We start from the raw sequence: 27,877 nt of genomic DNA, 5'->3' as shown, positions 1-27,877 counted from the left end.
TGACACCCAAAAGGTAACAACTGCTTTTTCAAAGAAGAGAACTCAAGGACCGTTCATAGGAACCGCCCTGGACCCTGCAATCATCATCCGCGGCCCTTCTTCATGTGCCCCCTCCACAAGAGGTCCAGAGGGCGGCCACACGAGAACGGGCCTTTTCTGCAATGGCTCCCCACTTGTGGAGCCTCACCTGGTACCTTCATTACATATCTTTAGGCACCAGGTGAAAAATGCTTCTCTTTAACCAGAGCTTCGCCTGATTAAAATTTTAATGGCTTTTTAAATGTGTTGGGGGTGGGGAGTTATTGGCTTCCTTATTTGTTTTATTATGTATCTTGTGTTCTCATTTTTGCATTTTTATGTTGTAAATCGCTCTGTAATGAAGGGAAGCATACAAATTTATTAAATAATAATAATAGAATACATAATACTTATTCAAAGTGTAAAACTAGCTCATGAAGTTAGTGAATTAAATACATTTTCTTAAGATTATGGTTCTTAGCCGATCACCTAAAAGAGGAAGATTTTAAAAAAAACACATTGTGAAAGAATGGGCTTCTATCGCTAATACGAATTTTACTGGCATACACAACCATGTTAGGTTTTCCTGCAGTTGAATTCCCAGCTAAATAATCATTGCCTGAGTCAGTGTTAAGGCTCCACTTAGAGGATTCATAGACAACTGCAGTGGTGTTCACAATGATTCTGTTGTTCTTTTAAACCAGGGAGGATACGTCTGTGAGTCCCCTCATTGCTACAAACTTAGGTGCAGAATTATATTCTTAATGGTCACTAGACTTAAGGAGAAAGGAAATGGTGGTTCAGAAAGTATATAGCGCAAGTCAGAAAGAGATAGGAAAGGACCTCTGTACCCCTTTTGTGGTGTAGTGTTTAAAATGTCAGACTACTTCTGGGGACATTGGGTTGAAATTCCCATTCAGCCATGAAGCTCACTATCCTGGGCTAATTACTATCACCCTCAGCTACATCACAGGGTTGTTGTGAGGACAAAAATGTGGTAAAAGAACAGATAAATTTAACAGAAAACCTTGGAGAAGTAGGTTCAGCAGCCATGTGCAGGCATTTTATCTGTGTAATGATTGATCTGAGGGCAGGGTAAGAGGAGGAGGAGGTCAGGGTCAAGCCTACTAACCCTATCCCATACTACGTTCAAAGTCTCATTGTCATAAGGGTCCTAAATGTCAACACATCGATATATATGTAGGCTCTGTATGTGTGATTGATAATCCACTTTTTTTCAGGATACAAGTTGTACAATAAAAGCTAAATCAAATCATATAAAACCTCTGGGGTGACAAAATCTTGAGTGCAAGGGATGGAACCAAATGATGTGATCCCAACCCATCTTTCTTGTGTGTTGGTCAGACTAATCATGATCATGTTGATCTACATAGGTCTATTATCTAATTGGTAAGTTTTATTTTCACATATCAAAGTCAACACAATTAATACACAGTTTAAAGCCCTACTATAAAAAAAACACCAATGACTCATTTTCCATAGCGTGGAATTCAACGAACTTTTACTCAGATTAGCCACGTTGAAATTAGTGGACCTAGCTTAGGCATGTTCACTAATTTTGATGGATTTACTTCGAATAAGTTATTGAATTCCATCCATTATGTATACTGCGTGCTACTGGTTTTTGTTCTCTAGTTGTCCAACATCTTAAATGCACTAAATAAAAGAAAACTTGAAGAGAGATCAAAATCAAAACCAGGACATGAAACAAAGTTATGATAATTAATGCAAAATTATGAAAATGATATATGCGTGTATCAGAGAGAGAGAGAGAGATGCGCTTTCCCTTGCAAGGCTTAAAATTTCAGATTATGAAAGCCTTATTTCTTGAATGTAAATTATGATTCACTGTAGGCGATGCAAATTCTGATGCCTTGATATGCTGTGGGAACACTGTTCAGCTCACAGGAGCCTCATCCATGTTTGCCTGCCAAAAAGTACAAAAGGGGTATCAGTAGTGACAGGAGCAGTTCTGCTGCTGTTGCTGTCAGGAGGATATATTGGAAAATCCTGTGAGGAAGCTGCAAATAGCTCAGCGCTATGAAAGCCGACAGCAGCTGAACATCTTATGCAGCAGGAAATAAAAGTAATAAAAAAAATGCCCTAGTTTATAAAACTATGCAATTGCATCTGAGCGGATGAATCAAAAACAGTGGGGAATGTCACCAGCAAAAAGGTGATCTGGGACTGGACATCACCAGGGCAGCCAGGTCACTCTGGTGACTAGCTGTGGGACCCCTCCTAAAACACGGCATTTCCCAGGCAGTGTCTATCCTCAAAGTGAACCCTACTGATGAGACTTTTTTCCTACGCCATTCCCTTAAATAAAAAAGACAGAGGCCTGAATATATTATCTACCACAGGGGTTCGGAAACCTTAACCTCTCTATCTGGCCCTTGCTACTCTCTCCAGGCCACACATCTTCTCCAGCTACATCCTTTCACCCCAGGCCCCACCTTTCAATTAATTTTACATATTATACCCTTGGCCCCACTCACCTTTTGGCTTGTGGTCCCTTGAAGGTTACTCAGAAGGGAATGTGGCCCTCAGGTTGTAAAGGTTCCCAACCCTTGATCTACTGGACTAGCAGTTAAATATTTATTGATGCCACCATGCTTTGCTTGTAAACTTCTTATGGTTGGTCACTGCCAGAGACAGAAGGCTGAAGCAGATCCACCATTTTTGATGATCGGGATTGCATGAGGCAACCACCCCGCCAACATAAGGCCACCATCTTAAGTGTCTTGAGTTTCAAGCCCTGAACACTCTTAACAGCTCAGGAGCTGCAAGCCCTTTCATCCATTCAGTTTTGGCATCTGAAAATAGGAAAATGGATGTCTTGGTTCTACAGGCTGTAGACAATCAGGGATAACCAACATGGTGCCCTATCTCCATATATTGTTGGACTACAACTCCCATCATCCCTGACCATTGGCCAAGCTGATGCACCACATTAGTAATTAAGTGAGATACCTTTTCACATTCTGGATCTCTTCCAGTCTCCAGTCTGAGAAACCTTAAGTTTGGAGTTACTCTTCCAAGCTCCAGGGCCTTTGGCTACCTGTTTTCCAATTCCAATCCTCATCTCCTGCTACTACGTCTTGTCTTACAGCTTTATTCCACCTTTACCCTGGGCTGTCTACTACACCTAATACTCTTGGAATGTCCATCCCACACCTTACTGCCCATCTAGATTTCATGCTACAGTTCTTTCTCTGGTACAATACTCGGCCACACTTGGGCTTTTAGCCCAGTTAATTGACTAGGAGTGCCACCCTAGGCTGCAGATTTTCTTGGGCATCAATGTATAAAAATTTGTTCTTTCTACAGTGGTACCTCGGGTTAAGTACTTAATTCGTTCCGGAGGTCCGTTCTTAACCTGAAACTGTTCTTAACCTGAAGCACCACTTTAGCTAATGGGGCCTTCTGCTGCTGCCGCGCCGCCAGAGCACGATTTCTGTTCTCATCCTGAGGTACTAATTCTGGGTTAGCGGAGTCTGTAACCTGAAATGTATGTAACCTGAGGTACCACTGTATTTTCATTGTCCTTTTCGTTACAATAATACACATTTTTGGTAATGTTATGGAGCCTCTTAAACATGTCATAGTTTAGGGCCTCAGCATGTTTTAATCTTGCCCTGTGGTCAGGGTCCATTGGCAGCACTGAATTCTGGTGGCAGCCCTGCATGGGAAATTCAGTGGGATTCTCTGAGGGAGAGTTAGCTTCTGATTTCACAAACATGGGGTGTGAAGGGCGGGGGTGATTGTTTCATTTTTGAAAGCTGGCAACATTTCAAAAAAGGAAGTTTAGTTTTTTTAATCATTTGCTAAAAACAAATGATTGAATCAATCCTACTCAAAGATCAATTAGATTTGCCTATGGCTGCCTTCCAGGAGTGCCTGGCATGCTCTGGTCCATGGAGTCACGAAGAGTTGGACACGACTAAACGACTAAACAACAACAATGGCTGCCTTCACTTACTGTAATCCAGCTAGGAATTGGCGGTATAATCAACAATGTAAACACATTCCTAAATCTATATTTGCAAAGAGTTTTGTGACTAGGGTTACTGGTTCCTTTATATTTTCTGATCATTTAATTAAAATGTAAAACTTTGCTTCTACTTTCCATTCAACACTGTCAAAATCTAATATAATTTTTTGATGATACTAATAGTTTCTCTTCTAGTTTCTTGTTTAATCCTGCTATCTTCTGTATGCTTTTTTCTTAAGGCCATTCTACTAGTTTTAAATGGTTATGAGCCACTTCAATTTAACAAAATAAATATGGGCACTTTTATACATGACATTAAAAAGCCATTCAAGCTTCTTCCCTGCAATTTGACTCATATGTAAATATTGGTAATATGGAATATGAAGCATAAGGTAGCATTTTTAAAATCAGTTACATTCTGATTATGGCAAATGTAGTTTTTACATTAATATAATATGCCTGTTTGGAGTATTCATTTAGTTTATCCCCTTAGACGATATATGTTATTTATATCACATATGTAGATTCCATCTGTCCTCCAGTGTGAGTGACAATACATTATCACATCTAGTGATAATACTTTGGTACGAGAGATTTTCTCTCAGCACTTAATACTGTGGTACCTAAGTGTGAAATCGTACAAGTGTAAAAACGTACAAAGCTTAGCTAGGAAAATTTGAATTTTTCAAGTTATGTACAAACACATGCCAGACACCAAGGACACAACTGGATATGTATTTCCAGGGGGTGTTTTGGAGATCAGAAGAAAATGAAATACAAAAGCGACAACTTCCTGAAAGGGAATAGCTACAATGACCAAGACAGTGTTGGTGGCAATTCAAACACTGTGGCATTGGCAACCTAGTTTACACACAAAGTGCAAACAAACACTCACGATCTCAATTCAAAACCGCAAATGACAAAATTGAATTGCTCTGTGAGGCACTTGAGAAATAATACCAGATTTACAGCTCACTCCTAATCATGGCCACGTTCACATCATATATTTAAAGCACTATGACCAGTGCTTTTTCGGGGGGGGGGGTGCTGGGACACAAATACCCCTAAACATTTTGTGAATCTTTGTCCTTTCGCTGTATTTATTTGAACTATCAAATTGTGATTTTCTTGAGTCAAAATTAGAGTACCCCGAACATTTTTTTTAGGGGAAAAGTACTGACTATGGCACCACAGTCATAGCTCCCCCCCCCCCAAAAAAAGAGACTTATGGACGCTGTAGTTTGCCAAGGGTGCAGAGAGTTGTTTATGAGACACCCCGTCCTCATCAGAACTACAGTTCCCAGAATTCCCTATGGAGAGGGACTGCTCCCATAATTCTCTGGGGGAAGCCATAGCTCCTTACAGCGGTACCACGGCGCTTTAAACATATAGCGTGAACGTGGCCCGTGTCTACTCAGAAGCAAGCCCTACTGAGTTTCACGGGGCTGACTTCCAAGTAAGGGGGGTCAGAACTGCGGCCTTATTACGGCACCGCAGGAACCAGCTGCTGGGATGGGACGCTCCGCAACCCCCGCTGCTCTTCTTCCCGTCGGCTTCGGAGAACTTCCGCCTCAAGCGGCCCAGCAGCCAACCAGCACCTTCACCTGCCCCAAGCTTCGGTCCAATGGAAGGTTCCCTAGAGCCTTCAACTTCGGCCCGCCCCTTCCGGCCCAATCGCACGCGGCGATTGGGGTTTCGAGCGAGGGTTTTGGCAAGGAAGGCGGCCAATCGGGGGAGGGGAAATAATCGGGCTCCGGGTCCTCCTCCTCCTCCTGCCCTGGTCCCCGCCCCTTTCCTTCTCGCCTCATCCCCCGTTACCTTGGAACCTGCTGTAAATATCCCGGGACGCGCGAGATGGTGGCGGCGGCGCGGCCCCTTTAAGCTGAGCCTCGGCAACCGTCTGGCTCGTGCAAGGGGGTCGAGGAGGCAGGTAAAGCCGGGGCGGGCCGAGGGGCGGGAGGGGGCTGTCTGCGCCTGTTGCTCTTCGGATATATTGGTACCCCCCCCCCCTTCTCCTCCTCCTAACTCTGAGTATTGTCAAAAGGCAACAGTGCAAAAAAACAACAACGCAAAAAATCCCTATAAAACACCCACCTCCTTCCCTCCTTTCCTCTTTTGCCAAATGTTTCCCAAAGGCTTAAAGCACCTTAATGCGAGGGGGCGCAAAATAAATATTTTTGCAGTAGATGAAAGCAAAGGTTTCTGACTCAGTTACACACAGAGAGAGAGACAGAGTATACACACACACACACACACACACACACAGGCTGCAAAAATGAAGAAGAAAAGCTAAAAAGCAAGCCATAAGTCTTAACTCCAGTGCTGAAAACGCACCCCGTGACTCCTAACGTGCTCAGAGGCACCCAGCTCTTTGAATTCCAAGCTGCAGGTCGTTGATATCTGGTTGGTAAAGCTTGAGGTCCTGGTAAAAATATATATATATACAAAGTGTAGAACCAACAAGCCTGAGGACAACGCACCCCTACCGCTGGAACTTAACAGGTTTGTTGTGGTATATGTGTTTTCACAGACCCTAGCCCGCTTCATCAGATGTGGGATGAAGACAAATAAATATTTGGAAGTGCATCTGGTGAAGTGGGTGCCAGTCCTTATTTCCATAGTAAAGTTTGCTGGTCCTTAGGGTGCCTCTTTGTTTATTCTTTGTTTGCTGCCACAAACCAACACCTCCATCCCCTTTGGGAACTTGGAGATCTGTGGATAGTATTTTCATTTAATGAAGCAGGACTTCCTTCATGAGTAGACATGCATAGAATTGCACCGTTTATTTCTGATCTTGCATATATTAGGGCTGGGGGTTGAATCTCTTGTGTTTCATGGCCTCCTGTTCTCTACGTTTGCAACTCTTTTATCTCTATGTGTGTATTTCTGCACAAGCCAACTGAGCATAGAACACTTAATGCTTGGGCAGTATTCAGAAAAGCCTATTTCTAGTTTATGAAAATTTCCACCACAATAACACAGTCCTATGCATGTTTATTCAGAAGTAATTCCCACTGTGTTCAACAGGCACTACTCCCTTGTAAGTGCATTTAAGATTTTCAGCTGAAGACAGTTTTTAAGATCGCCTAAGATGCTTGGCTGTTTTCATTTAATCTCTGAACGTAAAACCTCTCTACCCCTGCCCACCCCACCCCCACCATCCCAAAACTAGTAGTTGTGGTAAACTTAAAACCTGCCTGTCTTCGTAACTCTTTTCTCACTTTGTGGACAGGTCAGTTAGGTACTCCCAGTTCAGTACTCCAGAATACATAGAAGCTGTACATTTTTGCCAGCACAGTTATTTGAGGTCTGGTTACTTGTACTATTTTTTATATTCAGAAAATAACAGAGAGCAGATGTGTTAACCATTCATAGGCAGACATTTATGGCACCTACGCTGCAATCCTAAGCACATATGCTAAGGAGGAAGGCCAACTGAACACAGTAGCACATAATTCCAAGTAAACATGGATTAGATTCACTGGTATTGATGTAAGGAATTGTGCATTTAGATACTGCTATTTCAGAACTTTCTTGTTGAAGCATGTAACTAGTTTCCCAACTGTGGATTGTTTATATTGTTGACCATGATGCCATGAATCTCTTGTTTATTTACCATAAAGCAATGTATCTTCTTCTGTCAAATACTAGCCGGTATGTATACATATGTCGCAGATACTTGTCAAACATTAAAAACTAGCTACATAGAATAAACATAAAATGAAACAAAAAGTTTTCAAGCATGTTCACCCAACAATAATAATAAAAAGGACAGATCCTATCTTGCCTTTGGCCATCCAGATGTCACTGTACTACAGTTCCTATTGTCCCTCTGTGTTGGCTGGGGCTCATGGAAGTTGGAGTCGGGCAGCATCTGGAGGGGTGCTGGCTCCCCACCCAAATTATTCCAGGAAAACACAGTCTTGTTCCCAGCTTGCATTCACCAGTGAGGTTTCTTTTTTGGTATGTGAGGTGTTTCTGGTTTGGTCACTATCACTCATAATAATAATAATAATAATAATAATAATAATTTATTATTTATACCCCGCCCATCTGGCTGGGCCTCCCCAGCCACTCTGGGCGGCTTCCATAGAAACCAGAAATACAGTAAAATATCACACGTTAAAAACTTCCCTGAACAGGGCTGCCTTAAGATGTCTTCTGAATGTCAGGTAGTTGTTTATTGCTTTGACATCTGCTGGAAGGGCGTTCCACAGGGCGGGCGCCACTACCGAGAAGGCCCTCTGCCTGGTTCCCTGTAGCTTTGCTTCTCGCAATGAGGGAACCGCCAGAAGGCCCTCGGCGCTGGACCTCAGCGTCCGGGCAGAACGATGGGGGTGGAGACGCTCCTTCAGGTATACTGGACCGAGGCCGTTCAGGGCTTTAAAGGTCAGCACCAACACTTTGAATTGTGCTCGGAAACGTACTGGGAGCCAATGTAGGTCTTTCAAGACCGGTGTTATATGGTCTCGGCGGCCGCCCCCAGTCAGCAGTCTAGCTGCCGCATTCTGGATTAGTTGTAGTTTCCAAGTCACCTTCAAAGGTAGCCCCACATAGAGTGCATTGCAGTAGTCCAAGCGGGAGATAACCAGAGCATGCACCACTCTGGCGAGACAGTCCACAGGCAGATAGGGTCTCAGCCTACGTACCAGATGGAGCTGGTAAACAGCTGCCCTGGACACAGAATTGACCTGTGCCTCCATGGACAGCTGTGAGTCCAAAATGACTCCCAGGCTGCGCACCTGGTCCTTCAGGGGCACAGTTACCCCATTCAGGACCAGGGAATCCTCCACACCTGCCCACCTCCTGTCCCCCCAAAACAGTACTTCTGTCTTGTCAGGATTCAACCTCAATCTGTTAGCCGCCATCCATCCTCCAACCGCCTCCAGACACTCACGCAGGACCTTCACCGCCTTCACTGGTTCTGATTTAAAAGAGAGGTAGAGCTGGGTATCATCCGCATACTGATGAACACCCAGCCCAAACCTCCTGATGATCTCTCCCATTAGTGACCATTAGATGTGATGCCATTAGTGACCATTAGATGTGATGAAATAATTCTGCACTTCACTGCAAGAATTCTTTGTAATCCCTTGCTGTGCCATCCGTCCAGTCCTCATACTGTTAAGCCAAGTTGAAGCCCCACTGAAATAAATGGAGTTTGCATTGGAGTAACAGTCTGAGAATTACAGTGTTACATCCGATATCCTCAACTGGGGAGGAGGCATTGATTTTTGATGGGTCAGAATTGCAGGCTGAGGCTGTGATCCTAAGCATACTTGTTAAGAAATAAGCTCAATTGAATGTAGTGGGAATTACTTTCAAGTAAGCAAAGTAAAGCTACAAGTCAGCTTTGTTCATCATTGACATCCTGTACTGCAACTTCCTTAAGAAAGAGACTTGGAGTGCCTCATGTTCTCTGTACCTGTGAACATGCATTAGAAAATGAAACCTATGAGGAAAATGGAGATATTAGTTTAATAAGGCCAAAAATAGCCCTTCATGGCTTTTATTAACTATATTGTACTGTTGTTACTTCTATAGACTTAATTTCAGTACATGCATATTACTTGCAAGTAAGTCTGTAAATGACTGGAATTTTGAACAATGTTATCGAAATTGCCAAGGAAATGCAGATAACCTTGAGGATTTAACTTGCGTGTGCTGAAATTAAAATGACTTCATAATTAAATGAAAGTGTTCCGTGATAGTTAAAGGCAATGGACCAGGAAGTTTCTTAATTATAAAAGTCCTCATACTTGCTGAAGTAACTCAAATTTCAAAGCAATTCATTAGCCTCTAAAATGAACAGTACTTCTTTAGGATGATGAAATTGCTTACAAGTTGGCAGGGGTACCAAGCTGGGCAAAACTTCGCAGATAATATTCTGGATTTCAAACGGAAAAGAAACCTGTTCCTAATTTATAACATCCACAATTGTATTGAGTTGGCAAGGACCCTCAAAGACCCTTTTACTGATTTGACCATTTACACTGGTAAATCTGCCTGTAACGCCACAGTTGTGTAACAGCAGTGTTTGGTTTGTTTTGTTATGTGTTGCTGTTGGGTTTGGATTCTCTGCTCCTGTTTGTTCTGCAGTGCTTGTTCTTAAGCCTTAGGACTAAAAGGATGCTTTGACAAAATGTCACTCGGACTACTTTGTTAATAACTTCTCTTGAGACTAATTTCCTTGATGTTATATTTTTCTGTATGTTTCCCTTTGAAAAAATGTAGCGAAAATAGCAAAATTATGTGGGAGCACAGCAGTGGAAATATGTATTTTCATCATAGCATTTTCTGTCAGCTGTAAGATTCTGACAGCTGGTGATTTTCTTTTTAACATTTAATGCTCGGTTCAGTTTAATTTCCACATTGGCCAGATATGGTGTGTTTGTTTGTATGTATACATGTACAAATACATAAACAGCCATCAGGGTAGCCAAAGTAGAATAATATGTCTGATCAAATAGTTCAGTAGGAAAATATGCATATATTAAATGCCCCCCAATATCAATCACTTTCTTTTCTACCTATAACTGATTGCATCTTGATTTAGTCTTTCAGTTACACAGATCTTGCTGCCAGCATAATTTTCAAGCTAAAGATTTCATTTGTAACCCCACCCCCAAATTAAAATCAATCACAAGCTTAAGTAATAAGGAGAATGGGGAAATGCAAGATTGTCCTAGTACTATTCAAAACCTTTCCTTAGCTATCAGAATATTCTCATCTATATCTTTGTTTCCAAAGGCTTCTCCAGTCACAGGTGACATTTTATTTATTTATTTTTTGTTTCATTGATGCTACATTTAATGGTTCTTATTATTTTAATCATTTTCCACCCTTTGAGTATGTTAATGTTGGGGAAAATACTAATCAATGTGTTTGAACTAAGAAGAGTACTTTTAAATTTGCTTGGAGATACTCATTGACTATTTCTGTAGCCTCTCAAACTGCATTAGAAAATTCAGTTTAATTCATTATAATCTTACCATATCAGCTGAACAAGGCATACTGTATTTATATACAGGAGTGTGGATATTCATCTAATTAGATTAAAATGTGTTTCTCATATTGAAAAAAATGCTTCTTTTCAATGAAAACACCAATAACATATTAAAACTAAAATCTCTGCCTATTCTTTTCTGCATAATATACTCACTGAGAAGGACATTCAGTTTCTACCACTTTGTTTTCCCTAATAAGTGTTTCTTATCAAAATTCCACTGAAAAAGCACAGAGGTTGGACTAATCAAACTACATATTCTGGAGTAGTTCCAAGGACTTCAGTGGGATTTTAGTGATTAAATGGTTTCTGGATCATAGCCAGAATGTGTGGGAGGCTAGAAAGGTGACTCCTGCAGTTACAGTCTAGGGTCATGTGTAGCATGAGATGGTTCACATCTGTGGAAATGAATGGAACGCTAGTTAAGGAGTTCATAACAATAGGAACTTTGAATCCTCTTGCCCTAGGGAATGAAAATAGGCCCTTGAGGATGAGTGACCCAGGAGCCACATGGGAGATCCTACTTCTATCCAAAGGAATAAAGTTATTAAGAGAAAAGGATTCATAAAGTTGTAGGTTCAGACAGTTGTAAGTATTTTGAGGTTGATTTCATTAGAAGACTCAGTGAAATTTTGTAGAATGGTTACTAAAATCATTAATAGGCTGGAGTTCCTTTCCTACAAACCTCTGAATCATTTTGTTCAAATGACAAAATTTTAAAATATGATCTTGAACAATTTAGAGACTTTTTTTTATCATCATCATCATCGTACCCCAACCATATGACTGGGTTGCCCCAGGCACTCTGGGTGGCTTCCAGCATATACAAAAACATAATGAAACATTAAAAAGCTTCCCTGTACAGGGCTGCCTTCAGATGTCTTCTAAAGGCTGTATAGGTACTCACCTCCTTGACATCTGATGGGAGGGCATTCTACAGGCCCCACTGGAATTTAGGGTTGAATCAAGTAGGTGGTTCAAGTAGAAGATTTTGAATTTGGGAGGGTTAATTTGTTTTTAAATTTTGTGTTCTTTTGTTGTTGTAAGCCACTTTGAGACCTAGATGGTGAAAAGCAGGGTACATTTTTTTAAAAAATAATGCATGGACATAGGAAGCTGCTTATAATGAATCAAACCCCTGCTCCATTTCTTCAGAGTTTAACACTTGAGCCTACCCTGGGAAATAATTATTTCGCATAACGTTCTGGTCCACATGGCACATTAAACTATAGTTAATGTTTAACTATGGCCTAACGTGAAGGAGTAGAATGCTGATGCACACTGTACCAAAGTTCCCACTTTGCTCCTCCTCTTCCTCGCCATGTTGCCCTGGGAGCAGCATCCCACAAGCCTTATGATGCCCAAACCCAGGCCCCTGGTGCTTTCCATGATCTTAGGCAACTTTTTAAACGTATTAGACAAGTTTAGGAGAAATCAGGTGACAGCTTTTAGCCACAATAGCTAAATGAAGGCTCCATATGTTGGAAACACACCTGGGAAGACCTCCAGCTTCCCAAGACTCCGGGGCATCTCTCCGGTGGTCACACTAGCTATAAATCTCCCTCAGTCCAGAGAGACTGGTGATAAGTGACCCCTTCCTCCTGAGATGAGCACACTCGTCTTCTGGCATCTCATAGCAGAAGAAAGAGTCAATCAGTAGCTCTAGTGTGATGAGAGAGCCAGTGTGGTGTAGTGGTTAAGAGCGGTAGACTCGTAATCTGGTGAACCAGGTTCGCGTCTCCACTCCTCCACATGCAGCTGCTGGGTGACCTTGGGCTAGTCACACTTCTCTGAAGTCTCTCAGCCTCACTCACCTCACAGAGTGTTTGTTGTGGGGGAGGAAGGGAAAGGAAAATGTTAGCCGCTTTGAGACTCCTTCGGGTAGTGATAAAGTGGGATGTCAAATCCAAACTCCTCTTCTTCTTCTCTAAACTACTTTATTTTACAATCTATATACAGAGAATCCATCAGCACATCTGTGCTCTTTGAGCACCAGTACAGAACAGAAAAAACACTTTCAGAAGTGAAACTAACTTCCAACAGTACAGTGGTACCTCGGGTTACATACGCTTCAGGTTACAGACTCCGCTAACCCAGAAATAGTACCTCGGGTTAAGAACGTTGCTTCAGGATGAGAACAGAAATCGTGCTCCGGCAGCACGGCAGCAGGAGGCCCCAATAGCTAAAGTTGTGCTACAGGTTAAGAACAGTTTCAGGTTAAGAACGGACCTCCGGAACGAATTAAGTACTTAACCCGAGGTACCACTGTACTCCAACAGTACTCAGACTTCCTGTCTCACACTCTCTCAGACACTCACATGATATACACAAACATAGTGCTACTGCTGGAACTGCATGGATGGATAAAAATCCTAACAGTATATTCCAAGGTGCCATACACTGATAACATACAGGGCAGAACCATCACCTGCAGGCCTGGCTTGTGATCTCTCTACAGATCACTGGCAATTGTAGGAAACAAATGCTTGGTTTCAACCAGGTCTGGGGAACCTGTGGCCCTCCTGCTGTTGCTGGACTGGGGGTAGATGGGAATTGTAGTCCAGCAACGTATAGAAAGGCCCCAGCCCTGGTCTGGATTCACCTTTTGTTGTTGTTGTTGATAGGTTTGCTATTATAATGGTAGGGAAAGTATTCAAAATATTAAAATATCTGATTACCACAATCTTAAATAGTAGCTTATGTAGAGCTTGAAAATGTTTGATTATTCTGAAATCAAAATACTTTCAATTTTTATAAATTAATGGTTGATTAACAGATGGGTTCTTCTGCTCTGTTTCCTTGTTTGTTTCCTTGTTTATTTAAACAATCCAGATACCATACCTTTTAAATTATTTTGTTTGTGATGTAATGTGCTACTTCAAACACTTCTTAATTTTTTTTGTCTCCTCTGCCATGTTACCGTTACCAAGAATGTCAAAAGTGTACATATTTGACAGCAGCTTTTAAAGAACAAGTCAAAACTGCACTTCTCCGATACACACAAACACTAATGTCAGTGTTAGATGAGGAAAAAGTTAGCTACTTTTTTCAAATTATTTTATCCGTTATAAATATGTGTTTGTGGCAGGTGGGTTGTTGTTTTGTTGTTTTTGTTTTAACTATGTATTTATGCTCTTACCTTGTATTTTAATCTTGTGAACCACCCTGAGAGCTTATGATGAAGGGCAGTATTTAATTTAAACAAACAAACAAATAAATAAATAAATTCAAAAAGTTACAAAATGGAATGCTAAATGACTTTCATTCCCCTCTCTGAATTCAGAAACAAGCATACATTCTGAACAAAACTACTGACTGCCAAAGGGAGAGCCAGCAACCCTTCTTCTGAATGTAGGGTAATGATGAATTGGCAAGCAGCCAGCCAGCACTTCCACTGTGACTCTGTGAGCTGTCCTCTGGCAAGATGAATATTCCTTGAGGAAAGGTCTTGAACATTATTTTTATTTAGAATGGGGGAGAGAGGAAGGAGTCTCGATTCTGGACCCAACAGAAAATCAGACAGTGATAAAAGCAGCAACTCTTACTATTCTGACGACGAGTCATCTCACGGCTCTGACCACTCGCCAACGATAAGCACTCAGTCTACAAACGCTGGAGAAAAAAGCAGCAAATCGCAGACTTTGAAAAGCCTCGCACATTACCAAGGTAAGTGGTAGGTAAAACACGATTTCTAAGCTAAACTGCAATCCTAAACATATGCGAAAGTAAAATAAGTTTGGCTGAACCTTTCCGTCTTGTGTAAGCATAGAAGTTGTATGTATGACTGTAGGTCAAACGGTGCTCTATTATTTATAGTCTTCTATTTTTCATATTATAGATTTATAAAAAGTTGTTTTTATTTTTAATAAGAATGAAAAAGAAAAGAGTTTTCTGTCGGGGGGGGGGGAATCCTGTAGTTCCACAAGTTCTAAATGAGCAATTGAAACCTAATTCTTCCCTCATTTTGCTGAGGCATTTGCTCAAAAGACTGACCCATTTGCTTCGCAGAGCTGTTCTGGCACCGTTCTCCTTCCTTTCCACTACACAGTTTTTGGTCTGACTTGCTCAGTTGTTGTGCTCTCTTGAGCAGCCAGCCTCTGACTGTGGCTGTGTAGAATTCATTTGGTGCTTCTCTGCTGTTGGAAGGTATCTGACAGGAGAACCGAGAGGGAGGCAATTTTTGGCGATTCCCTTCTCCCCTGCAATCCAACCCCGCTCGCCCAGTATCTTCTCTAGAAAGTTGGAGGACTTTGGAGCAGATTTGGGGAGTAAGTGCCAGGGGGGCGGACTGGACAAATCTCTGAAAACTGCCTCCTTCATCTTCCATCAGTAGAGGCACAACAGTAGGATATAACCAACTCTTGCTGTGATTTGCTGGGATCAAAACACCTTTAGAATAGATCTCCAGAAGTAAATGATTGAAAGTTTGCTAAACCAGTTTTGCTATACAGTGAGGAATTATTTCCTTTTCTCTGGAAATAGAGCCGAAATTATGTGTTTAATGTCTTAGAAATGGTACAGAACTTTTGTGGCCTATTTCTAAGGGACATGCCTATAACAAGCCTGCAAGGAGAGCTCTTGTGTGTCTTAGAAGTATAGCGGCGGGTTGCTGATTTTCATTGTAACACCAACATCTTCTTTCGTTGCAGGCACTAAGCAAATTGCCTCTAAATATGCGCCCAGCAAACGAGGAATCCGCTGGGGGTTTCGCTCCCAGAGCCTCAACAGGGAGTCTCCTGCCAAAGATATTAGCCTAGTTACAAAAAGAGTTCTTTCTGCCAGGTTGCTGAAAATCAACGAGCTCCGTAATGAGCTGACAGAACTGCATGTCAAGCTCGATGAGCTTCAGAAAGAGAACAGGGCGCTCAAGCGGCTTCAGTACAGGCACGAGAAAGCCCTGCATAAGTTTGAGGACACCGAAAACGAAATCTCTCAGCTCCTGGCACGGCACAGTGACGAGATGAGGATACTGAGGGAGCGCTTGAGACGATCTCAAGAAAGAGAACAAACGACGGAGCGGAAACTCCGGGCTTCGGAGGAGGAGCTGTACAAGGCCAAAAGCAATTTGCAAAAATTGAGAAGGCTTGCTGAAGACAGGCACCTCCCGGAACGCGATGAGCTGGCTAAGAAGCTGGCTTTAGCAGAAAACAGGCTAGATGACACTGAGAAGAGAATTAAGGTAGGGGACGGGGGACGACGACACTCAAACTACTTTTTATCATTCTTAATAAATTTCTCATTCTATAGGATTGCATATATAGAAATAGCCAAGCCGTTGTTGGCAAAAGTATGGGGGGGGGGGGAGAGAAATGCAATGTATAAATACCGTATATACTCGAGTATAAGCTGACCCAAATATAAGCCGAAGCACCTAATTTTACCACAAAAAATTGGGAAAACTTATTGACTCAAGTATAAGCTGGTTCACCACACCACAAAACAAAACTCTCCCCCCAGCCCCTCCTGTCCCCCTGCCTACCTAGGGTGCTGCTGAGAGGCAAAGGCTGGGGGCGGCAGTGGAGGAGGAAGAACAAGCAGCCCAAACGGGCTGCTTTCGGGCTGCTCGTTCCTCCGCCGCCACCTTTGCCGCTTTGGAAATGCACTCGGGTGGGACTCTCACTCGAGTATAAGCCGAGGGGGGGCTTTTTTAGCATAAAAATGTGCTGAAAAAGTCGGCTTATATACATGAGTATATACGGTAAATATAGTAAATGCTAATTTCACCAATAATTTGCTCCACCAATCATTAATTCTGTTGTTATTCACAACGTCTTGAAATCTCAACGACTGCATTCCTATATGTACTTACCTGGGAATAATATTCCAGTGTATTCAGTGGGACTTACTTCTATAAATAAATGAATGAATAAATAAAGTAAGTAAGTAAGTAAGTAAGTAGGTATGTATGTATAGGACTGCATAATAGATAAAGGGAACCTCTTTAACCATCTTTCCATTTTATTTACTGGGTTGGATCCTAAGATCCTGTGAGCAGAGTTCCCCTCATGATGTGACTCACCCAGTGCTTGCTAGTGGAAGACAGAGAGGCATATTTTTTTTGCCAGTTGTCCATCTCCCCCATCCTTGTGTTCCCCTGCCCCCCCCAAAAAAAACCCTTTCTATGGTTTTAGAGTCCTCTGGAACACCATGAAGGATGGGCAGCTGGCTAAAATTGTCTCCCCACCTTCCCTCTGTAGATGCCTCCACTGAATCAAAGGTCCCTTCCATTCATGAAAGTGCCCCTTCGATGAACAGAAGGGCACCTTTGGATCTGACCTTAATTGTTGAATTAAATATTTAAACAAAGTATAATTTTACATAAGCTTAATTAAAGGGAGGAACAAAGTCTTTGAAGATATGTTGGTTTTCTGCTGCTGCTTTTTATGAAGCTGTTTATGATGATGATTAAATTACTGTTGATAGTTTGTTTCATTTCGTCAGGATTTTTTTCCTTTTGTTCTATATTTTTATGCATAAGCTGCCTTGAGTTTGACTTTTCTCATAGGAAAACAGAATGAAAATGTCGAGATAAATAAAATACTGTATAAGTAAAATGAAATAACATACCAATTTGTAAAATAAAGGGGCAAGATTCCTTGAACATTGGTGTTGAGGAAGGTTCTGTCCCCAAGGGTTGACAACCAAGAACCTGTCACAGTGTCACCCCTCTCTCGTTAAATAATCATTTCATGTTGTCCAAGTTTGGAAAATTAACAGACATTTGGAGAAATTGATATTTCTGATATATTCAATTGCAGGACTTGGAGAAGAACCTTGACCTCAGTAATAGTAGTTTCCAAAGACAGTTGCATTCTGAGAAAAAGAAATTATGTGATGCCCAGGAAGAAAATAAAGTTCTCCAAGAGGAAGTCCAACGGCTAGGTCAAAAATTAAAGGTAAAAACTGCAACTTTTCTTGGATAGAACAGCCTTAGCACATGATTTTCCAGGACCAAGGTAGACCCACTGATGGCCCAGGAGTTGCATCAGGACTGCACCATGGTAACATTTTTAGCTTTAACCAAATGGATGGCATGGTTATGCATTTGAATGATGTGATATATATTACAAAACACCCCACAGCACAGAATATGCCTGTACAGGCGAAGTTAGTTTTTTCAAGGACTCCACAGTAATGGCAGTCTAAATGAGCTGCAGTTGGTTGTAGAGAATCTGCCTGGGCACTCCAGTGGGTGTCGGACAGAGACTGGGGACTACAGCTAAACAGATTATAAAGTTGCTGTGCTGTGCTAAAAAAAAAAGGTCACTGCTTTGGGGCATCGCTCAGCAGCATGCATTCTACCCAAGCACATGGAGAAAACCTGGCCAGAGCATTCCACAGAAGTGTTTGTGTGTCATTATGCACCCTGCTCATGTGACTTCCATTGTCATAACTGTGACTGCAGCATTCATGAACAGGATTCTCAAGTGTTGAGTGAATAAGTTTGCAGTGGCAACTCCCGTTAGGGGGCTGCAGTGAGTGTATTCCTAAAACCATTCTTGTCTTTCATAGTTGTATGTTTCTTCATTGAAGCAGACATATTGCAAGATGAATGTTGTCGTTTCAACATGGTTTGGATCAGGAGTTGCATCAACAATAATACTTTGGCTAGTGCTACATAAATAAAATTATGTAAAATAAAATAAGAATAAGAATAAGAATATTATTATTATTACTGAATGCTCTCCCATCAGATGTCATGGAGACAAGTAGCTATACTACCTTTAGAAGACATCTGAAGGCAGCCCTGTATGGGGACGTTTTAATGTTTAATGTTTTGTTACGCTTTTATATATGTTGGAAGCCACCCAGAGTGGCTAGGGCAACCCAAACTGTTGGGTAGGGTACAAATTGTTGTTGTTGTTGTATTGTCTTTTATAGGCAAATTTGCTCATTTTACACCTCCAGTTGCTTCTTCATTGTATGTCAGGAGGTAAAGCACATTGTAAAGCAAGATTTGCAAAATAATTGTTATAGAGGCTGAAAAGCAAATATTTTTAGTACATAACTTTTTTGAAGATCGGATCTAGAAATTCGGTAAAACAAGGAAAGTGAAAAAGTGAAAGGAAAAGTGAAAAAGTGTTTCTGATTTGACAATTCACATTTTTTTATTAGGAAAAAGAAAGAGAACTGGATGCAAAAAATATATATGCTAATCGGATGTTAAAAGTTTCACCCAAAAAAGATGTTGATTCTGCACCAAGGAAAAAAGGTAAATGCTTTCTGGAAAGTTTTATAAGCAAATCTAATGGCCAAGCTGAGTTACAGGGGTCATATAAGACAATAATGATCAATGCCTCCAGTATTTCTGGAATTTTGACCCCACAATTTATCCTTTCAATGTTTAGGTGTTTTTTTAATCAAAATGATATTTATCCTGAAGTGGCACAATTAAAAATTCAATGAATGTCATTGTATGGCAAGAATATAATTAAAAGAAGAATGAAGTCTAGAGTGGTAATGAATCAGATGGGCTGACACATCAAGAGGTTTGAGTTTTGAATACATTGGTTTTGATAGGGAATGAAAACTACCCTCCAAAGATATGTAACTTTTCCTTTTCATAGCTCCAATTTCATTATACATTTTCTAATATGTGGGCTTTGAGTTGTATCCAGTGGTGTTGCTCCGCTAAGGCTTCCATCTGTGGAACAGTGAGAGAACCAACTTTTGGTGATTCCTCCTTCTCCCTGGAAAACCCTTCATCTGCCCTTCATCTGCCCTGGAGGGTCCCCCAACACTCTACAGCAGATTTTTGGGAGAGGGGGGTGTATTTGAAAATTTATCCCCTTATTCCACAGACGCCTGACTATCAGGTTAGTACAGTCGTACCTTGGATCCCAAACGCCCTGGAACTTGGATGTTTTGGCTCCCAAACGCCGCAAACCTGGAAATGAGTCTTCCGGTTTGTGAATGTTCTTTGGAACCCAGATGTCCAACAGGGCTTCTGTGGCTTCCGATTGGCTGCAGGAGCTTCCTGCAGCCAATCAGAAGCCGCGCTTTGGTTTCCGAATGTTTTGGAAGTCGAACGGACTTCTGGAACGGATTCCGTTCTACTTCCAAGGTTTGACTGTATATGTTTAGGAGCTTCAGATGACTAAGGAAACACTGGCCTTCATGTTAGACTGTTTAAAATTAATCTATTTTAAAAGTGATGTGAATTGAGTATTCATTTATTTACAGCTTCTAATAAGAATACTAAACGAGAAGTACAGATAACAAAAGGAGTCCAGACTACTGGATGCTCTTCTCCAGTAGAATTTCCTCAACCACCAGACTTTATTTCTGATGGAATACCAGAGGAAAAGGAAGATGATGCACATCTCAGAATGGTGAGTTTAGCCTGCATTCTGCAAATCACTATTCCCAGTGCAATAAGGATAAGTTCTTAAAGGGTGGTTGAAAATGAGCCTTGTTATCCTTTGTACCTGGGGTGAAGGTAACGCAGACTGAAAGTATGAGTTTGTTAATGAGAGGACTCCCAAACAGTGTAAAGGACAAATTCAGGATTGGTCCAGTCTCCAGGGGTCACCTGCTAGTGGGGGACATGGCCAAAAGGAGCTGTGCCCTCTCATAGACATGCCCCACGCATACAGCTCAGAGCATACATTTTCCTTCACACACACGTAGGCACAGAGGCCTCTCTCTCATGCACATACCACACTCATCTCCATCCCATCCCTGGGCTCAGAGAAGATGTTTAAACCTCTGCTCTCTGCCCAGCACTGAGCTGAAGAAGGAAGATTGGAGCTGGCTGACCACTTTAAAAGACTTGTGCAGTGAGGGAGCTCATCCAGCCTGTGGGTTGTGCATTCAGCACCCTTACACTGATGGGGGAGAATAATAATAATTGAATGTTTGGATTAGATATAATCCTCGGCCTTGTTGCTGAAGAAATGCCCTGGAGTTCACAGGTTTTTGCCCCCCCACCCCAAAAAAAACCATTTTCATGTGTGATCCAGATACTGAAAATGTTATCACTGCCTTCAGGATGTTGTACTGTGGGATGGAGGAGAACATGGGTGGGGAAGCAAAAGGGGATGGACAGAGCACACGGCATATTAGAGAACAGAAAAGGAAAGAGAGACTGTCCCATCTCTTTTTTTCCATAGGCTCTTAAGTGTACCATGTCAGTGTTTGAATTCTCCTTTCAAAACTGACTCCAGGAGCAATGAGCTGGAGCTGTTTTATGTTTTTAAAAAACCACTGATGTATATTTTGATGCTACAGTGGTATATAAATTAGTGTTGTGAGCACGTCCAGTGGTAAGTGAGTGGAGGATTTGCCCTGAAGAAACAGTAGGTTTGGGGAAAAGTTGAACAGTCTGTTTCTTAACTGTTTCCCCTGTGATGTCTTTTATTTGTTTTGAGGATCAGGCTCTGTGCAGCTATGATATTATGCCAAAGTTTCCATTAGTGGAAATTAATATAATGCCATTGAATCGACTGGCTATAGCATATACTTCTACAAATAGCTTTTTTTTTAAAATAAAATCCTTCAGGCAGCATTCACTTAACCAGACCTGTCAATGGAAGCCCTGCACAAGGACTTCCGCTTGCTCAATGGGGCTTCTCCCCTCTCCTCCCTTGCCCCCGTGCCCTAAAAATTGGTTTTGCAAGGGCACACAAGGGGAGGGGGTACTGTTTGATCAGGCACGCCTGCACAGATGGAACAACGGGAAGAATGTGATGTTATAGTCCCCCCCTTCAATTCTATATTTAAAACTTCCTTCAGGAACAGTCAATTAAAGACTGGAAAGAACAAGCAGAACGCTTCAAGGAAGAGCAGAGCAGAGAAAGAGAGGAAAGGCTGAAAAGTGATCAAGAACTGCAGGCCTTGGAAGAGAGAGCCAAGAAACTAAGAGATGGTAAGAAAATGCACTTAAATTTGCAACCGGAGGCTGCCATCCTATCCACTTTTCACTTGGAAGCAAGGCTTTGTGAACTGAATAAAACTTACTGCTTACTCTGAGTAAACATGTACATGATTGCGCTTTCTTTTAGTAGGCAGGATATTAATTCATATGTGAAACACTTCTTGCTAGTAAGCATAGGAAATTTTATTTTTCTTGAAGAAAATAAAACATGTGATTCTTAGTATTTATTGGCTGTGCTGCTTGTGAAAAGATTATGGGCTGTGTTCAAAATAGTCCTCTTTGCGGGCGGAACAACATACACTGTGCAGTGGCTCCCCCCGCCTCCTGCATGCCTTCCAAATCTGTTCTGATCTATTCTTTGAGGTAGATTTGTGGACAACACAGAGTACATACAAGGAGGAGGGAGGCCTATTTTACCACCAGAAGTCATTCCGCTCACACATTTTTTTAGCCCTGTTCCTTCTCAGATTATACTGAGTTCTCATCTTCTGCATTTATTTAAAGGAGTGCAGAAAGGTAAATAAACATGCCATTAACATTTTGTTTTTTCATTTCATACAAGAATTGTCCTTTGGAATTATATTTCCCTTTAGAAAGGGTAGTGTTAAGCTTCAATACAGGAAACTTGTATTTTTGGCGCATTGTGGAGGGGTGTTTTTATCAACAGTGACAGGTGAGTTGTTTCAGTGCCAACACAGTCTAGGTCACTGCATTTGTGGAACAATTTTGCTCCAGTTTTCAGTTTATGTATGCACAATGCCACTGAAGTCAAACCTCAGAAATGTGTGCAGAAGCAAGTGCAATTATTGGTTGTGGAAGGCTACCAGGCATGGCGAAGCCCACGTATGTTCCCCATACCTGCTGTGTATGGGCTCAAGCATGTTTAACTAAACATGGGGTTCCAACCTCACTGCACAATTCTCAAAAATCGACCAAAACTCCAGTAAAAAAGTAGAGCTCAGGGGGGCGGGAATGGTGAGCTTTATATGATGTAACGTTTTCAAGTGGAAATAGTATTTCACCTGGTCCGGACTTCAGAACAAGTTGAGTTATTTTGCATTTGGACTTTGAACTCTCATCAGCCCCAGCCAGCATTGACAATGGTCAGAGATATTGGGAGTTGGAGTCCAACAATTTCTGCAGGGCCACAGGCTCCTCATTCCTGAGTTGTAGGAGTAGTTGTAGATCATTTGCAAAAGCTTGATGGTGACAACATCAATCAAAACTGAGCTTTATATAATTGTTTGAAGTCAAAGGGGAATGGAATTCTGTAAAATAAGCAAGTACGCCTTGGGTTATGTATAAACCAAGAATGTGTTTCATTGTAAGCCATTCACAAAGGTGACTAACATAATAATATATCATTCTAAGTCAATGTTGTTGATGCTTTAACCCACAGAATGGGAAAAGGAAGAATCTGAGAGAAAAAAGAGGGAAAATAGTCTTCTGCCGGAAAAAGAAGAAAAAGCAAAAATGGAGACAGAGATATATAGTTTGGGAAATGGGATGCAAAATAATGAAAGCGAAGAAGAGGAAAGACGGAAGGCAATTCTGCTTTCTAAAATGTATGAAATTGACAAGGAAACGCAGATCAATATAAAAGTTACTTCACAGGAGCACACTTCGGAGACTGTAACTATACCATATTCCTTGGAAAAAAGTAAGAGGCCGTACCGGAGCTCAGAAGCAACTGAGAAATTATTCAATGGTTTTCTGGAATATGGCCAGCACAATACGGTTACGAAAGGAGAAATCCAGAAACAGCAAAATATAGAGACCACAAGCCCAAGCAGCAATTTGACATTTGGTTGCTATGTACCTTCTTTTGGGAAAGTATCAGGGAGGCCAAGTTGGGCTAATCAAAAAAGTGATTTCCTTGATGAACCCACTAAGGAAGACTTGGGTCTCCACACGAAGAGAGATAAAAAGGCCAACTTAATGGAGCAGCTGTTTGGAAGCGGTGCCAGCACCATCACTCCACCTAAGAAAAATGATTTGGGTACTTTCCGACAAGACAGCGGCCCAAACAATGGTTTCCAGGATAAAGGCTCTACGGTCAATGTAAAAGACGACGGCGATCTTTTCTTCAGTGAAGGGAAAAACTTCAATCCCAAAAGGCACCGACTGCAGCACACAGCAAGCAGACCAGCAGTGAAGGCTTTTGATTACTTGGAAGATGAGATTGAAGAAGTACTGTTGCAATGATTATATTCTGCGAAAGTCCATATGTGTAAAGAGTACATGTATTTAATGCGCTATTTATAGTTTTTAAAACTTTTCAGATATCGTTATAAATATGAAGTGACTGAAAATATATACGTGGGGGAAATTGGGATATGTAGCCTGATGTGTCATCAAGATCGCAGCTTTTTTTATCTAGGGTGCCCTAAGCAATTGAAAGTGGTGACTGATAGAGGTATACCAATCTGTCAGGTTTCTTAGCACAGTCCTACCCAGTCTATTCAGTCTTCTCTGCCCGCCCACCTTCATAATAATCTCTCCGTCTTCTCTAGATCTTTTCCATCCTTCACTTTTTAATGTACACAGCTTGGTGGCACAGTGAGTCAGGGTGCTTCTGCATGACATCATTAGCGAAACATTTTGCATGTGGCCACAAAAAGAAATAGCTGAAATTCCTCCCCCCCCCCCCCCAGTAATAAAGTAATTTCCATCGCTACTCTTCTTGAAATTGTTTCTCTAGGGCTACAAATGACTTTAACCAGTTTTGAGGGCAATTTTAATCCTCCCTCTGTACCACCAGGGAAGGGAGTGTCTGCTATTGGGAAGTCTCCCAAGTAGTATAGTTTCAATACAGCAGAGGTTAAATGCAAACGTTTTGTTGAACTAAGAAATGAGAACAGTTCAAAGGAGACGGCATATTATGATGACTTTTCAACCCATCAGCTCGTTCATCTGGTCTTGCATAATAAGCCTAAATATTGAGAAAAGCAATACCGAGTCTATTTTTCTTATAATAGAAGGGAATCTGATTTTGTCGTTCAGTCAAATAGAATGTAGGACTTGATGGGACTCTAGATAATTTCGTAATTTCTCACCTTCTGTTGGAATGCGTATGAGAAAATGGTTTAATGGTGAAGTGAAAAAGCGTTGCCACATTTTAGGTTAACCTAGCACTTGCTTAATTTGTCATCAGCCACACTCCCGCATATCACACCAATCCCATTAACAGACCTTCTCTGTTGTAAATGGGCTGCAGATTGCAGCCATGAGCACAGTCCACTTAATGAAGTGGACTTGTCCGACACAACCTTGTGCAGTTGTTCTTAGTGGATTTATTAAATGTTGCCTGATGTGCTATCCGGTGGTGGCTGTCGGAGGATGGAAGAGAATTAGTCAATGGAACTGGAAGGAAGGCAATTATTTGCAGTCCACTTCTCTTCTGCAATACCCAGCTCTCCTCCTAAATCTGTTCCAGTCCATCCTCCAACCCCCCTGGAGCAGACTTCAGGGCGGCACTGAAAGGGGTACAGGTGACTGCTGAAAATTGCTTCTGTCCTCTTTCTAACAGATTCCTTTCCATCAGCAGGCGGTTAGCCTGCAATGCCATAATGGAAAATACTATGATATTTGATCAAATAAATTGGATTTGTTTTAATACTTAGTTTTTGTTCACTTTCAAGACGTAACTGGGAATGTTTATATGAGACTTAGGAAGATCTAGTGCTATGGCTGGTAAAAATGTACATTTGGCTGTGTCACTTAGTTTTAATTGCAATTCTTTGGTTGTGTAAAATGCTCAGTTTGTACTACTTATATGGAACATTTTGAATAGGAAGCAATCTAAAAACATCAGCAAAAGAATTGGTTAGCAGCAGTCCAGATCTCAACTTAAATACATCTGTTGGACTTGCACTATTGTCCAGCTGAAGCAAAGCACCAACTTCACCTTTTGGGGCTGCTTTTATTTTGGCTATAGACAATTGTCCCAATCTAGGGAACATAGTTGAGTTGGGTCAGATCCACATAAAGTGCAAAAAGCTGTTGAGAGATGAAAAATAGCCTGTTCACTTTGGTGTGCATGTAGAACTCTGCCACCCTAAAGCTTTTGACCTCTTTAGGCCTGTCAGAGGCCTTATGAGCAGTTGCAGTTGAGTCTCCAAGCAATGATAAGGAGGATGCTTCAGCCTCTGATGGCAACTGTTGAGTAGGAGAGAGGGACAGGGACTAAAACTTGGTGCCTCTGTGGCCCCGCTCCCCTTGCATGCATCCATCTAAACAGATAACTCAAGCTGTCAGTGACTTTGTTGGGGCAAGAGATATTGAGTAAGTGCTCGCAGACAGACGAAAGGAATACTGGTGTTCTAGAATGAGGTTAAAGGCAAGGCAAAGAAGAAAAACACACTATCATTTGCTACAGAATCGAATTAGGAAACAATTCCACAATGAGAAACTGTAACTGTCCATTTGGTTCATTACGCTATGTAGCTACCAGTTGCCATTTTCGTTTTGGCTGGCTAACCTGGATTTTTTAGAGATGCCATCTTGGCTTGACGCAAGTCGTGGGTCTGTACAGCTCCAAAGTACCCTTCGGTTTTTGCCAATCTCCTCAGCTACTAGTTTAGTTGCCAGGCTTTTTGAAACCTGTAGGAAAGACCACAGTGGATTTTGGGGGCAGCGCAAATAGCTATTGTGGAGGTTTGATTTTAGTATTCTGCTCTGCGATATAGATGGAGCTTGACCAAGTTTCCAGTCAGAATATCAGCAGACATTGTAATGAACTCCATCTTGACATTTGTTTGTGATCCGCATGTGAGAGCTGGTGGGAACTTTTGACAAGTGTTTTGCTGTGGTCTTCCACTTCTCACCTGTTGGCACCCCCTTGTGCAGCAGCTTCAGGGTCCCAGCAGCTGACGTGTGGCCTGTAGCCTGGAGAGGGAGCTTCTTAGCACTGAAAACCTTTTGCATTTCTAATTCAACACTAAAGGGCGATAATGTTTTTTCTTGTAATATAAAACAAAGCATTTTTATGATTCAGAAGAAAATAGTATGTATTTTAAAAGAATTGTTTTAGAGCTAATGCTATAAAAATATTACCATCTGTACTGATTTTTAATATCTATTTATTATGTAATGTTTAATTTGTTTTTATAACTTTATATTTTGTGTCAAAAGTTCTACCTTGGAACAATGCTTGGGTGTTTTTTTTAACAGAATGATTTATATTAAAATATTTCTGTGATGGGTTTGTGTAGATCATATCTGTTTCCAAAAAAAAGAAAAAGAAAAAAGTGTGCTGCTGCACATACATAAAATGCCAACATAGCATATCTCTCAAAAGTCAAAATTCTGACTTCTGAAATAGGCACGTGCCATATTTTGTTCATTTCCTAATGGCTTATTCTAATTTACTTATTAGAAGAAAATATCCTTTCACTTTTACTGACCCCCTTTATTCCTAACACAAAGCTTCTAAGAGGCACAGAACATAGAAACTTCCGTTTTTCTCCAGACCAAATGTATCCTTCATCCAATAAAATTATTTCTTTCAGTCAGTAATAAAATCTAAGTGATATCTGTACAAAAAAAGCAAGCCGTCCTTCAGTACTATTGTCAGCTGGCTACTAGCATGTTGCTAGGATACACACAGTAGATTTGATTAACTGCAGTTTGCATGAGAAATCCATCCACATATTTGTTTTGCGTTAATATAGCTCTCAATGGTACATATATTTAGAAAGAAGTAGGTATTTATATTGAGCTTTTTGTTTTTTTAGCTTTACCATTTCCGTATCTGATTTTTATCAAAGCCTTTGCAAAATGAACGCTAATGGCAACTGTTGCCTCCGCCAGTTAAAATATGCTTACTGTTACCTGGTTGTGGGAGAGTGGTACCCAAGTTATTCCAATGAGAAATGTGTCTGTGGGAAATCCTGCACTGGGAACAATCCATAAGAAAATCTCCTTCCCAATAAAGTTCAAACTGCTGCTAGCGGTGGACTAG

At 41.3% G+C, this 27,877-nt stretch overlaps 1 protein-coding gene and 1 long non-coding RNA gene across 5 annotated transcripts; one reads left to right on the top strand and one right to left on the bottom strand.

The window, feature by feature from the left end:
- Positions 1 to 528: 528 nt before the first annotated feature.
- On the bottom strand, positions 529 to 5,601 carry LOC310704264. The gene is made up of 3 exons (XR_014524681.1): positions 4,018 to 5,601; positions 3,013 to 3,939; positions 529 to 1,966 (listed from the first exon to the last, which is right to left on the bottom strand). It is a non-coding gene; the product is annotated as an uncharacterized lncRNA (long non-coding RNA).
- A 110-nt stretch (positions 5,602 to 5,711) lies between these two features.
- LCA5 (lebercilin LCA5) lies at positions 5,712 to 27,115 on the top strand. 4 transcript variants are annotated; one of them, XM_083497457.1, is made up of 9 exons: positions 5,712 to 5,963; positions 11,507 to 11,627; positions 14,323 to 14,705; positions 15,689 to 16,218; positions 17,798 to 17,935; positions 19,155 to 19,251; positions 20,223 to 20,371; positions 21,774 to 21,906; positions 23,315 to 27,115. In XM_083497457.1, the coding sequence occupies exons 3-9, from the start codon at positions 14,510 to 14,512 to the stop codon at positions 24,118 to 24,120; spliced, it is 2,049 nt and encodes a 682-aa protein (XP_083353583.1). In that variant the 5' UTR covers positions 5,712 to 5,963; positions 11,507 to 11,627; positions 14,323 to 14,509; the 3' UTR covers positions 24,121 to 27,115. The 4 variants fall into 4 exon arrangements, with proteins under 4 accessions (XP_083353583.1, XP_083353586.1, XP_083353584.1 ...); XM_083497460.1 differs by having other exon boundaries at positions 5,749 to 5,963; positions 14,509 to 14,705; XM_083497459.1 differs by lacking the exon at positions 5,712 to 5,963 and adding an exon at positions 6,417 to 6,535.
- The last annotated feature ends 762 nt before the right edge of the window (positions 27,116 to 27,877 follow it).

Source organism: Podarcis liolepis (genome assembly GCF_965112155.1).
Source record: "Podarcis liolepis genome assembly, chromosome: 3".
Lineage (NCBI taxonomy): Eukaryota > Metazoa > Chordata > Lepidosauria > Squamata > Lacertidae > Podarcis > Podarcis liolepis.
This window is presented reverse-complemented; position numbering and strand designations above follow the sequence as displayed.

Excerpts from the sequence above, each read along its gene's own strand:
- LCA5 (XM_083497457.1), top strand. The coding sequence starts at position 14,510 with ATGGGGGAGAGAGGAAGGAGTCTCGATTCTGGACCCAACAGAAAATCA. Across the intron at positions 14,706-15,688 it reads AAGCCTCGCACATTACCAAG|GCACTAAGCAAATTGCCTCT; the intron begins GTAAGTGGTAGG and ends CTTTCGTTGCAG. Across the intron at positions 16,219-17,797 it reads ACACTGAGAAGAGAATTAAG|GACTTGGAGAAGAACCTTGA; the intron begins GTAGGGGACGGG and ends ATTCAATTGCAG.